At 49.2% G+C, this 13,873-nt stretch overlaps 1 protein-coding gene across 2 annotated transcripts; it reads right to left on the minus strand.

The window, feature by feature from the left end:
- Positions 1 to 1,246: 1,246 nt before the first annotated feature.
- Positions 1,247 to 8,793, minus strand: Ltbr (lymphotoxin beta receptor). Of its 2 annotated transcripts, none has more exons than XM_008825431.3 (10): positions 8,496 to 8,793; positions 8,267 to 8,363; positions 7,855 to 7,980; positions 7,596 to 7,748; positions 7,134 to 7,224; positions 6,882 to 6,961; positions 4,373 to 4,480; positions 4,064 to 4,089; positions 2,583 to 2,799; positions 1,247 to 2,140 (listed from the first exon to the last, which is right to left on the minus strand). In XM_008825431.3, exons 1-10 carry the CDS (start codon positions 8,589 to 8,591, stop codon positions 1,899 to 1,901), a joined length of 1,236 nt encoding a protein of 411 aa, XP_008823653.1. In that variant the 5' UTR covers positions 8,592 to 8,793; the 3' UTR covers positions 1,247 to 1,898. The 2 variants fall into 2 exon arrangements, with proteins under 2 accessions (XP_008823653.1, XP_029415665.1); XM_029559805.1 differs by having other exon boundaries at positions 4,025 to 4,089.
- Between the last annotated feature and the right edge of the window lie 5,080 nt (positions 8,794 to 13,873).

Here is a 13,873-nt window from a genome sequence, read left to right on the forward strand (position 1 = left end):
AATAATACAAAACAAATAAAAACACACACAATCTTAATTTCCCCTTCAGCGCTAAAAGGAGGCCAGCCTAGATTTCTCTGCACCAACAGAACATGAACTTGGTCTCTCAAACGGTAGGCTCTGAGCACACGTCTCTCAAACGGTAGGCTCTGAGCACACGTCTCTCAAATGGTAGGCTCTGAGCACACGTCTCTCAAATGGTAGGCTCTGGGCGCACATCTCTCAAATGGTAGGCTCTGAGCACACGTCTCTCAAATGGTAGGCTCTGGGCGCACATCTTTCCCTTCAATCAACCCCAAAGAAGGCTTTTCTTTTCTTTTTAAAAATTAAAAATTTTTTGATTCCTTTTTAAAACATTATTATTTTTATTGTATGTATATGAGTATATTGCCTACATGTATGTACGTGCACACATGGTGTGCAATGCCCATGGAAGTCAGAAGAAGGCATTGGATCCCCTGGAACTGGAGTTATGGATGGCTGTTAGCCACCATGTGGGAGTTGGGATCCAAACCTGGGTCTTCTATAAGAGCAGCCAATACTCTAATACTCTTAACTACTGAGCCATCTCTCTAGCCCTTGATTTATTTATTTTATGTGTGTAAATGTTTTGCCTGCATGTGTATAAATGCTCCCACATCATTCTGTGCCTAAGGAGGCCAGAAGAGGACGTGAGAGTTGGTGGGACTGGAGTTACAGAAGGTTGGTAGCTGCTATGCGGGTGCTGGGACTCAAACCTGGATCCTCTGTAAGAGCAGTCAGTGTTCTTAACTGCTGAGCCCTCTCTCTAGCCCCTTGTGAGTGCTTTTCACTGTGCAGGGCAGTGGAATGTTTGGGTTTGTGCTGAATCTTAATACCTGTGGGAGAAGAGATCTGAGGGGAAAGCCAGCCTGTTGTGCCACTGAAGAAGCTGATAGGGCGGACTGGGTGCAAACCTAGCTTGCCATTTGCACTGAACTGAGCAAATGCCTTGTACCTTCAGCGCCTGTTTTCTCATTTGCTAAGGAGAAACAGTACCGACCTTGTGGGACAGTTGAGAAGATTAAATCGGTTCATACTGCAGGCATGTAGAACACTCCCTGGCAAGCACTTAGCTATTGCTGCTTAATATATTTTTTTTAATTAACTGAACCATATATAGGGGTCCCACCCAGAAACACCTTTGAGGGATTGTATTTTAATGTCTTCACCTTTGCCTCTGATACTGTGTTAACGGTCTAGTCTTCCCATATTAAATCCAAGAAAATAAAGGATCTCAATCTTGTCTTTATTTTCGTGTGGTTACAATTTATAAATATACTTGCCATTTTCTTCCCCTTCCCTGAAACCTGGTAACCCTACCCAAACCCCCATTCTCACCGTCTCATTATCTTCTCCCCGAGGAGTGAGGGAGGGATGATCCTCCACATCTTCACCTAGGGTCTACCTCGGTCCATGTGGTATAAACCCTCAGGGCCTCTGAAGGTTGGGGATGAGTATCACAAAGCCTTGAGAGGTCCCGGTGATATCCTTACAAGTGACCGTGTGACCATCTTTGCCATGTTCAGGGTGCAGAGGGCCATGTGGACAGCAGCTAGAGTCATAAGCCCGGCCTGTGCCTGATGCTGAATGGCTGTAGCCCTAGGATGCAGGCAGGTTGGCAATGAAGTCTCAGGCTAGCTCACCACCTCAGCCAGTGGTGAGGGTCCTGGGGTGGACACTGTGCCCTGCTAGTGCCCAGTCCTACTCTCGAAGAGGTGTCCGAGGCCCAGTCCTTTAGGGCTCTGCCTCTTAGAGCCTACCCAGGCCTGAGTCCTGGTGGTTGGAGCAGCCTCAGGAAGAAGGTGCTCCATGCTCTCTCCTCCTTGCCTTTCCCAGATACCATCAGGCATGGGTGACAAATTGGATCCTTGGTCCTGTCAGAGGGCATGGCACCCAAGTGTCTCTGTCTCAGCCAGATGCCAAGCTTTGCCATCCTCCTGGTAGGGTGTAGAGAGCTCAGAAGGGCCAGGGGCCCCTTCTTCAGGAGTGGGGTATGGAGGCTCAGGGGGAGCTGGGGGGTCTCCAGGGCCCCGTGCTCCCCCCAGTACTGGCCCATTATATATGTAGATGTTGCCAGTGACAGTCACAGAGCCTCCGGTGACATGAATGCCGTTTGCACCTGTGGGAAGAGAGGTTGCATGAGAGGCCCTGCTTCCAGAGTCCTCTTCTCCTTTCTTCCCTGTCCCGCCTCTCATTGCTACTCCCTTCTTTGAGACATGTTCTCATGTAGCCCAGTCTGGCCTTAAACTGCTATGCAGCTGAGGATGGCCTTGAAATCCTGATCCTGCTTCCATCTCCCAAGTGCTGGATTACAAGTGTGCTCCACTACACCCCGCTTTGCTTCTGTTTTCTTAAGTTCTGAGTACATCCTTCTACTTTTGAGGTTTTCACACTCTTCCCGTCTTTCTGGTTATGGCAGTGGCTAGTTGTCAGGACCTCTGTTTTGCCTCTGTTTGGGTCTTTTTGTTTCATCTCAACTGTGCTCTTCCTCCTTGCCAACCAACCCTCCTCCCCCACCCCACCCCCATCTCCCCATACTCCCTGTGGCTTGCCCAGCTCACCATGGGCCACCTGGCCCTGTTCCCCGGGGTCAGCCTCTGGATCCCTGGCCTGGACCAGAGGGCTCTGTTGCTGTAGCACCACATCCTCCAAGACTGGAGTTATTGGGGGTCCTGAGGGTGCTGGTGACAAGTCTGCAGCCATGGGTAGAAGTGGCTCTGCCAGGTCAAGGAAATGTGGGTTGGCTCTTGGAGGGGGACAGGAGGGGGGTTCTTCTCCCTGTAGAAGAAAGACAGAGAGAACCATCCAAAGACGGACCCGGACCTCAACTCCCCTTAGGGGGTTCCCATGCCCTCCTCCTTCAGTTTTACAACTCATTGTCTGTCTCTGCTCTTCACCATGCCTCCTGCCTTAGGGCCTTTGCACTTGATGCTCCTCTAATTCCTACAGCATGTTCCTCAACAGCTCCCTGGCTATCTCCTTCGGTTCTCTGCTCACACAATCAGTGTAACAGAGATGCCCGTTCTAAAGAACCTACCCCGTCCTTTGCTGTCCTCACCGTCCCCCTTCTCTCCTTTATTATAGTTACCACAGGATACATATTTGTTATATGAGAGAGAGAGAGAGAGAGAGAGAGAGAGAGAGAGAGAGAGAGAGAGACTCTGTAGAAGCCATGGGTAGAAGTGGCTCTGCCAGGTCAAGGAAATGTGGGTTGGCTCTTGGAGGGGGACAGGAGGGGGGTTCTTCTCCCTGTAGAAGAAAGACAGAGAGAACCATCCAAAGACGGACCGGACCTCAACTCCCCTTAGGGGGTTCCCATGCCCTCCTCCTTCAGTTTTACAACTCATTGTCTGTCTCTGCTCTTCACCATGCCTCCTGCCTTAGGGCCTTTGCACTTGATGCTCCTCTAATTCCTACAGCATGTTCCTCAACAGCTCCCTGGCTATCTCCTTCAGTTCTCTGCTCACACAATCAGTGTAACAGAGATGCCCGTTCTAAAGAACCTACCCCGTCCTTTGCTGTCCTCACCGTCCCCCTTCTCTCCTTTATTATAGTTACCACAGGATACATATTTGTTATATGAGAGAGAGAGAGAGAGAGAGAGAGAGAGAGAGAGAGAGAGAGATGTGCAGGTACTTTCAGACTCTGTAGACCCAGACTAGCCTCAAACTCATGGAAATCCTTCTGCCTCAGCCATCTGAGTGCTGGGATTACAGGCTCGAGCCCCAACCCTGGCTAAAGCTATTTGGTTGGTTGGTTTGTGGTGCTGGGGAAGAAACCCAGGGGTTTGTACATGCTAGCTAAGTGCTCTAACACTGAGCTACAATCCGAACTTTTATTCTTGTTCTACTCATGCACAAACTCCGTGAGGGAAGGCACTTGGCTGTATGCCCAGTGCCTAGAAACGTGGCTGGAAGATTGTAAATGATCAGTGGAACGAATGGGGGCTGAAGCCTGCCCTCCTTCCTTACCTCCCCTCCCCTCCCCTCCCCTCCTTCCTTACCTCCCCTCCCCTCCTTCCCGGCTTCTCAGCCTCCATTACCTCTGGATGCTTCTTGAGCAGAGTGCCTGAAATGGAATACAAAATGAGTTGAAGGCCTCCAACTCCCAACCTTTCGACCTCCACCAGACCACCACGTGTTGCTGCCCACCCTGGGGTTCCGGAAGGATATGATATTGTTACCGTCATCCCTAGCCTTCAGATGAGGACTGTGTGAGAGAGTGATAACCAAGTCGGGGGCAGACGCTAAGAGCTTGTGGATGGGGAGGAGGTATGAAGGTTTGCTCTTGAATATCCCTCCCCTCCACTGCCACCTCCATGTGGGGACAGTGGGCAGTGCCTCCTTCCTACCCAGCTTTCTGCAGAGAGAGGGATGCCTCATCCAGGCACAGGCCAGGATGGTAGTGAAGAGCAGGAAGACGACCAGGGGCAGCAGGATGGCCATCAGCAACATTGTTCCTGTAAGGATGAGAGGTGTGACACCAAAGGACAGTGAGGGAGAGAGCTAAGCAGGAACAGTTCACTTCCCCCAGGACACAGGGAAAAAGGACAGCCTTTTCCCTCTGGCTGCACAGCAGAATTGGGGCCAGTTCCCTTGGGCTGTGGACTGGGGGATAAGGTTGGCCTTGGGGAGAATCTCTTGACTGCACAAGGATTGTGTTCTGGGTGGTGATGCCTGGGGTGGGGCTGGTGTCCAGCTGCTCAGGGCCTAGGACAAGGCAGTTCATGGGTGAGGGGTGTGAGCTTGGGTTTCTGGTTTTCAAGGCTGGATGTGGGTGGGAGGGGGAAGGTGGAATTGGGCTGTAAGGAGAGAGCCTTGTTTCTGTGACTGGCCATTATATAGAGGGGCCACTGGAGAGGAACTGGGATTGCCCCTGTGTGGTTGTAGGAACCTCACTTCTGAGCCTGGTCTATGGCCTCCAGGATTTGCAAGCTGCCCACCTCCTTGCTCATAACAGGACCCAGGCGGGAAAGAGACAGGGAGGTGGGAGTTTGGTTTCCCAGGCTTGCCCACTGATCCACCTAAGGTTGTGCTCTAAAGGAGTACAGAATGCAAGCATGGTGCAAGGTGGACCAGGAGTCTGGTACTGGATCTCTGGCTTTAAGCCAGTTCACCTAGTTGAGCATCAGTCTGTCACACAGAAAAAAAGCAGGTTAGCAGAGCTACTGTCTAAAATTCTAGCTCTAAAATGCCAGTGTATTTGATACATAGTTGAAGGTGAAAAAATATTTAGGATACGTTATTAATTGAAAAGCTAGGGGGCTAGAGGTACAGTTCAGTCGTAGAACATCTCCTTAGCATGTTCCAACTCTTCTCCCTCAAAAAGATGTCAGGTTATAAAATATTTAAATCAGTCTACTTTTAGTGATAAAATTTCTATGTATAGACATGCATAGGAAATGTCTGGGAGACAGACCAAAATGGTGAGAACAGATGGACTCCAAGTGATGGTTCTATGGGTGAGTTCTAGATGAATTCTCATTCTCTCTCTCTCTCTCTTCAAAGTCTCTTGCAGCCCACGCTGGCCTCAAACTCCTGCCTTTACCTCCCAAGTACTGGGATTACAGGCATGTGCCTGGCATGAATTTTCTAAAATTCTACAGCACGTGTACATTATAGAATGGGCTTTGGTAAGAAAGACCTGGATAGAGATATTAACAACACCGTTTATGACCTAGATGATCTCAGGTGAATCATTTAATCTCCTCAACCTTTAGTTTCCTCATTCTATCAGTAAGGATAACAATTCTACTTCATAGAATCATTAAGAAGATTAAACAAGATAGTTAAAGTGTAGCTGGCATGCTCTCAATACTTGGAAGCCATAATTACAAATATTTGGTCATTTGAAAAAGTTAATGTAGTCTGCCAATTAGTTATGATTATAGTCATCAGAAACAACCTGTAGTCACCCATGAGGCTGGGAAACCAATAGGTTTCCTAGAAGAAGGAAATAGGGAAAGAAGAAAACCTAGAAAGAGTCAAATGGGGGCTCATGCCTCCAACTATGAAAATCATGGGCTACTGAGGTATTCAGTGTCGTAAACTGGTTATTTGATGGAAATATATCCAAAACAATGACAAAGCCAGTTAGAATTACATCCCAGTGTAGGGGTGTTTCTTGGCATAACAGTATATGTAACTTAAAAAAGCGTGTGTATATCCAGTTCCAGGGGATCCACACCCTCTTCTGGTCTCTGTGAACACCAAACACACGTGGTGCATAGACACACAAGCAGGCAAAACACTCATATACATAAAATAAAAATAAATAAATCTTTTTGGCCAGGCATGGTGGCACATGCCTTTAATCCCAGCACTCAGGAGGCAGAGGCAGGCAGATCTCTGTGAGTTCGAGGCCAGCCTGGTCTCCATAGTAAATTCAGGCCCACTGGGCTACAGGGAGACCCTGTCTCAAAAAGACCAAAAAAAAAAAAAAAATCTTTTTGAAAAATCAAGGTGTCTGTATAAGTGAGCAAACCAGTCTAGGGATGTTCCTATTTCTTTATCTTTGTTTTTTGAGACAGCATCTCACTCTGTAGCCCACGCTGGCCTCAAACTTTTGATTCTCCTGCCTCAGCCTCCTGAGTGCTGCATTACATGGGTACACTACTAAACCATACATCCAGCTTCACACCTTTCTTTGTTTTTACTTCGGGTGGTGCTTGGGCTCAAACCCAGGGCCTTGCATGTGCCAGGCAAACACACTATCACTGAAATATACCAGGTCTTTCCAATTCTTTTGAAGGAACATTTCTTCTTTGACAATCCCAGGAAAAAGATTCGCATTTTCCCCATTTTTCTGGATGAGGATTGAGGCATTTCCCCCATATCCTGCCCCTCACTCTAGCCTCTTACCTGGCTCTGGTGGATTTCTACAGAGGGTGTCAGACTTGGGGGTACCTGGAGCTGCCTCCACCAGGCCCTGGTCCTCACATCTGTGGAGGAAACAGGACTGTGAGCCCTTCCTGTTTCCATCCACCAGTGCCCAGCTCCAGGGGCACATGGGGTTGGGGAGTGGCCAAGCGAGCCCATGGAGCCAAGGATGGAGGGGATGTCAGCAATGGGCTTCCTGGAGTGTGGGAAAAGTAGGGGTAGGGGCATTCTCACCTGGTATGAGGCTGGCAGCTGGCTCTGGAGGAGGAAGAGTTCTGGAAGTGCCCTGGCTTGCAGGGGACACAGCTGATGTCAGTATCCCCAACTTTGTCGGACACAAGAAAGGCAGGTCAGCCAGGGTGAGTGGACAAGCAAGAGCCCAACTATGGGATTCCTTTGTGCCCACCAGATGGCCTCCTGCTTACCAACCACCTCGCTCTACAGCTGTCGCCTTCCCCAAGCTTGGCTTTGCTGTGTCCCATTTAGCCAGAGCTTCCCCAGTGCTGACAGGAACCCCTTCCAACCTCCCTACATGGGTCCCAACTCATGTCTTGACCTCTCATGAGCCTTTTTCAAGGAACAAAGAGATATTTTATACCAAAAAGAACTCCAGGGTGGCTTGTTGCCATGGACTCCTTACCACAGTCCTTTCCTTTAACACCCAGCACCCTTTTGCTGCCTTCAGTAATCTCTCACCTCTACTTTTGGCTTCTGTGCCAGGTGGGCACGTTGGACGTTCTTCGCAGTGCATACATTCATTGTGCAAATAGACACAGACCGTCCCTGGCCGGCAGCGGCATTCAGGTTTGTGATAGCTGGTGCAAGGGGCAACCTCCTCAAAGCCAAGCACTGGTCGGGAGAGGAGAGTCAAAGGGGCTGTGCTGCCAAAGGTCCCCACCACCCTGGTATGTCCCCACCACCTAGATATGTCCTCATCAGGTGTGTCCCTACTCACCTGGGTCACAGGGGCGGCATAGCTGGCAGCTGAAAAGATGGTTCCAATGTTCATTGTAGGAATTTGGGGGGCAAGTCTCACAAACTGTGTCCTGGCTGCTGTTGCATTCAGCAGAGACAAACTTGCCTGTGAGGGGAGGGGATGAAGTAGGAAGGGTTATCAGGAGGCAGGGAGTCCATCCTCCGCCCTGCAGCTTGCTGCATAATCCAGAGCCTCTCCTTGGTCTCTTTGTCCCGGTTCTGCCTTCATGGCTGCCCAGCTACCCACCATGGGTCAAGCCCACCATATCTCAGTATCCGTGTGACAATGGCCAGTGCTTCTCAGTGTCTCCCTACCTGCTGGTTTTGCTGGGGGACTGCTGCTGCCCTGACCCGCCTCCATGACCCAGGCACCCTGGGGCCACTGTTCTCACCTGGAGGGCAGCGGGAGCAGCAGACCTCGTACTTGGCCTTGTAGTATTCCTTGCCTTGGTCTCTGCAGCTTTGGTTTTCCGGGCGGTATGGGGGCACCTTCCAGGGAGGCGCAGGCAGGGGGTGGGGAAGGATGAGGCAGGGGTCAGTTTGGGAGGGCAGAGGGGCTGGAAAGCAGCCTGCCCACACCCTCTCCCCCACCTGGCCCGCCCCATCGGACCCCTCCCTCACCAGCTGGGGCTGAGATGCGACCAGCAGCCCGCAGAAGCCCAGCAGGAGTGGTCCCCAGGCCAGGCCGCAGGGCGAGGAGGCCCCAAGCAGGCGCATGGCGGCCTCTAGGTCAGTTGACCAGACCCGTGTGGAGGCCGGGGAGCAAGGTGGGAAGTCCTGATGTCCTGAGCAGCGAAGGCGATGACTTCCCAAGCCCAGCGGCTGGGCCGACGTGCCCCCGGGGGGCCGGGGAGCGGCCGGGCCTGGCCTCCAGGGCTCCAGCGCGGGGCTCAGGAAGTGGGAGTGGAGAGCCGGCCGCGGGGGCGGGGACAGGGAGCTGGGAGCAGACCTGGCCTGTCGCAATCGCAACGGGGGAAGAGGAACAGGCTTGGCCGCCTCGACGCTGGGCGGGAGGGGTGGCCGGGAAAGCACGTGAGAGCAACAGGCCCGGAACCCGGCTTCCTCCCTTCCTTAGGAGGCTGACCTGGAGAGCAGGGTTGTGGATCAGAATGGCCCCGCTGGCTGGAAAGGGGCCACAGGGCCAGTGGCTAGGCCTCAGTCAGGCTCCCCTCCAAGAGTCTGGGGCCCAGCTCACCCGGGAACAGATGAATTTTGAGGCAGGGCAGTGGACAGTTGGGTGCCAGACCTGCAAAAGATCTGGGGACTGACAGGGCACCAAGCTGGAAGATCCAGAGGCAGCCAGCAGATGCAGCATCTGGCCAGTCATCCCATTTGGCAGTGCCTAATGGCCTGCCTACTCTGTGATTTTTTTTTTTTTTAAACTTATTATTGTATGAGTGTATTGCCTTCATGTATGTAAGTGTACACGTGTTGTGCAGTGCCCATGGAGGTTGGAAGAGGGTGTTGGGATTCCCTGGAACTGGAGTTATGGACGGTTGTTAGCCACCATGTGGGTGCTGGGAACCAAACCTGGGTCCTCTGCAAGAGCAGCCAGTGCTCTTAACCACTAAGCCATCTCTCCAGCCTGGACACTGACTTTTTAAGACAAACTACCATAACAAGCCACCAGCCCTCCATCCTGCTGGTCCACCCAATCCACATGCTAGGGGGAGAGTGCAGCTGACCCTGGCCCGTCCTTTGTCCTCTCCCTGTCCTGGTAATCTCTCTCACAGGGTGCCAGGGAAAGTTGTAATCTGGTGAGTGGGGACCATTGGGCTGGGGCTGGGTAACCCAACTCTAGTTTGTGTGCCCATAAGCTTATGAATCTCCTTAAATGGAAGGAGCTGAGAGCCCACCAAGTGTAGACCCCCTCACCTTCTGGAGAAGATTGGCTCAGGGTGTCAGGCAGAAAAGTTTTGGGTCCAAGGCTGCTTAGCCTAGCGTTCCCTTTCTTCCCACAATCCATAGCCCACAGACCTGTTTACAGTTGTACTGCCACCTCTGTCCCTTCTGCCCCACCACCTGGCTCTCTGGTTTCCAAGTTTCAGTCCTGGCACATTCCCACCTACTCTGGAAGATTCGCCATGGTTCCAGGAAGCATCCTTAGAAGCCCCCAAGGAAGATTGCTGTCTCCCACCACATACTACTAGTCTGCAGTCTATAAGGCTGCCCAATGGCCTGGATTGGCTCTTGAGTCTGGGCTGTCGGCACTTAACAGATCTGGTTCATGCTCCATGCCCAGAACACACTCAGGGAATAAATGAAGTGTGTCCATAGTACTTAGCCAGTCTGGCAGAACCTGCTTAAAGTTCGTGTCTGATTTCCAGGTTCCAGCTCATTCCAACATTCATGCTACTTCCTTGTGCCTCAGGGAAGTGTCCTTTGGGATGAGGAGAATTCTCTTAAGATAGGCCACTTGGGTACTGTCCTTTTCCATAGTGGGTCAGATAACCACACTGAGTTTTTGTTGAAGTATCTTTATCTATCATCTATCTATCTATCTATCTATCTATCTATCTATCTATCTATCTATCTATCTATCATCTATCTATCTATCTATCTATCTATCTATCTATCTATCATCTATCTATCTATCTATCTATCAATCATCTATCTATCATCATCTATCTATCTGTCATCTATCTTGCTATCTAGCTATCCATCATCTATCTATCTCTCTCTCTATCTTCTAGCTTATCTATCATCTATCTTAAAGTACATGAGTCTTACATAGATTGGTGGATTTTATTATAATTCCCTTCCACCCTTTCCCTGGAAGTGGAGTCTCATAGGGTTGAGAAATCTGCAAATTCTTTGTGAGCAGAGCATTGCCTTTGTTTCTTTCTCTTGTGTTTTTCGCCAGCTTCCTGGAAGTTTTAGTGATGTCCGCTGGGCAATACCAGACCCAAACGAATGCCTCACTGACTCTCTGAAGGTGGGAGGGGCTCTTCTCCCAAGCCTCCTTCAGAGGGGCTTGCTGAGACACCCTTCTCCCCACAACCCCCGAAGAATTCCAAAAGAGAACCAGTGTGAATGGATTCTTTGAAACACTCCTCCTGTCTTCCCGACATTATCCAATTGTTTTCAAGTGGGTAACTAACTTTTCCCCAGAAGACATTTGGCAGTATCTTAAGACATCTAAGGATGCAACTGCTCCAGCGTTCCCACTGTCACCTAGTGCACCGAGGCTGGAGATGCTGCTAAAGATTCTGCAGTGTGGGGGCTGGAGAGATGGCTCAGGGGTTAAGAGTATCAGCTGCTCTTGAAGAAGACCTGGGTTCAAATCCTAGCAGCACATGGTGGCTAACAACCGTCCGTAACTCCAGTTCCAGGGGATCCGAAACCCTTTTCTGTCCTCTGTGGGCATTACACTGACACTGCATGATATGGGTGTACTTACATACATGCAGGCAATACACTCATACACACAAAATAAAAATAACAAAATATTAGAGAGAGAGAGAAAAAAAAAAAAAGGTCCTGTAGTGCAATACAGCCCTGGACAACAAGGAATTACCTGGCTAGAGATGTTAGCAGTGCCAAAAGTGTTCAGCTCCATCTTAACTTAAAGAAATAAGCCTCTAATGGAGAGCGCCTAAGTGTCTTTCCAGGTCACTAGACTGAGGATGGCACAGAGGAATTTTCTGGTCCATCATTTTAGATTTATACTACATCAAGGAAGATAAAAGGACTGCCGTTTGCCGTGGTAGGCAACCCAATAATTAGCTCTAACTAGTAAGGGCACAGAGTTGCGTTTGATGGCAACTCATTTTTTTGCCCTAGAAAGCATAAAGGCCCCAAAGGAAAAAGTGAAGGAAATGTAGATAAATTAATAGACCATAAATCAATGTGCTATCTGAGGAAGTCAAGATTTTGGATGTTTTGGGGGTGCATTCTCTGTGCACACCCTTCTCTGTCAAAGATAAACCTTGGTTTTTAGCCAAGATGTTAATTCTTCTGTCTGCAGAATGGGTCAACAAATAGTGATCACTAATTTGGGCTTGGTGGCACATACCTCTAATCTAAGCACTCAGAAAGATGAGACAGGAGGATCACGAGTTGGAAGCCAACCTAGACTACAGAGTGAATGTCTCAAAAACAAAACAAGTGACCACTAGACATTGAAGTCACCAAAATGAATAAGCCTGGTGCCTGTCCTTGGAGAATGAATAATATGGTCTATGCACATGTGCATGCACACATGGGCTAGTTCATTAACAGTAAACAACAGCAGGTGCTGAGACAGGCTTTCCTTTGGAGTTTGGAAGAGAAAGTGATTCCTTCCAGTCAACTGTCCCTGAAGAGGTTGGAAGACCTTTCAATCCTAATCCCCACCTCATTGCAGTCCCTGATGGTTCAGTTCTTTTCCTGAAACTCTTTAATAGTTTATGGCCATACCAACCTGGTGTTGGGCAGGGAAGGCAACCCTTTATGTAAAAGAAGATCTGGGGCTCTGGGGGAGACAACAGGAGACCCTGAGAAGGGGTCCTCCTCAGACAAGGTCAGAAAGCCCCCTGACCTCCCATATCAGACTCTATTACAGGAGCATCAAATTAATTTGGGGAAAGAGACTCACTCTAACTCCTGGGTGATCATGGGCAAATTACTTTGCTTCTCCAGGCCTCCATTCTCTCATGTGCTGAGCAGGGGGTTAGGGAGAGGGAAGGGTTAGGTGCAGCTAGCTGCAAGGTCTTTGTGACCACCTAAGCTCTCTTACCCACCAATTCCTGCCTCTTTATTTTTCAGATGGGAGACCTGGAGGCCCAGAGAAGTAAAAAATGTCTTTTTGAAAGTCACATAGATAAAATGGAAGCCATAGACTAATGCGTATGGTATGGTCCTGCTTATGAAAACAATTTTTACTTTTTTGAAAATACATGAAAGTGGGCATGGTGATACATGTCTATAATCTCAGTACTTGGGAAGTTGCAGCAGGAGGATTATGAGTTTGAGGTCAGCTTGAGAAGCAAAGCAATTTTGATGCAAGCCATACAGTGAAACCTTTTCACAACACAACACAACACAATACAACAAAACATGTAAATCTAAATGGCACACAGAAAGAGATGGATAGATGAAGAAATTATAGTGAGGCCCTTTGGGCTGGGGACAGGTAAAGAAATGGGACAAAGGAAAGCTTTTATTTTTTATATATTTCTGTATTGCTGAAAAACTGTACTATGACAAAAATGTATATGTGTATTATTTCTCCACTTTATTTTTTATTTTATTTTTTTTTGGTCTTTTTGAGACAGGGTTTCCCTGTAGCCCCAGCTGGCCTGGAACTCACTATGTAGACCAGGCTGGCCTCAAACTCACAGAGATCCACCTGCCTCTGCTTCCCTAGTGCTGGGATTAAAGTTGTGCGCCACCATGCCTGGCTATCCACTTTATTTTTTAAAAATATTTATTATTTTTATTTTATGTGTATGTGTGTATTGTCTGCATGTAAGTGCAATGCCCGTGGAGGACAGAAGAAGCTGTCAGATCCTCTAGAACTGGAATTATGGACAGTCGTTAGCTGCCATGTAGGTGCTGGGATTTGAACCCAGGTCTTCTGCAAGAACAGCCAGTGTTCTTAACCACTGAGCCATCTCTCCAGCCTTTATTTCTCCACTTTAAAGATAACATTTAAAACATGACATAGTGGCACAAACCTGTAATCTCAGCACTTGGGAAGCTGAGGCAGGAGCTCTGCTCTGAGTTCAAATCTAGCCTGGTCTACATAGTGAGTTCTAGGCCAACCAGGGCTACAGGAGACCCTTTCTTGAAAAGTGTATGTGTGCGTGCGTGCATGTGTCTGTGTGTATGTGTTATTATAAATAGAATTCTGACAAACAAGCAGATCTCAATTTCTATTTTCCCTCACAACAGGTTTGCTCTGGTCCATTCCAGATCTCTAACACTGTGGTCTGCAAGCCAAGCCACTCTTGTACCCTGTCAGAACAAGCCAGCGTTACCACACTCTCCAGACCAGGCGTTCTCACAGAGTCCTTGAG

Source organism: Nannospalax galili, unplaced genomic scaffold (genome assembly GCF_000622305.1).
Source record: "Nannospalax galili isolate Female #2095 unplaced genomic scaffold, S.galili_v1.0 scaffold589, whole genome shotgun sequence".
In the NCBI taxonomy this organism is placed as follows: Eukaryota; Metazoa; Chordata; class Mammalia; order Rodentia; family Spalacidae; genus Nannospalax; species Nannospalax galili.

Bases quoted from the DNA above. Each gene is read 5' to 3' on its own strand.
- Ltbr (XM_029559805.1), bottom strand. From the start codon at position 8,591: ATGCGCCTGCTTGGGGCCTCCTCGCCCTGCGGCCTGGCCTGGGGACCA. The intron at 8,364-8,495 runs GTGAGGGAGGGG...CCTCCCTGGAAG, and splicing joins TCGCATCTCAGCCCCAGCTG to GTGCCCCCATACCGCCCGGA. The intron at 4,481-6,881 runs GTAAGAGGCTAG...TCATCCTTACAG, and splicing joins TAGAAATCCACCAGAGCCAG to GAACAATGTTGCTGATGGCC.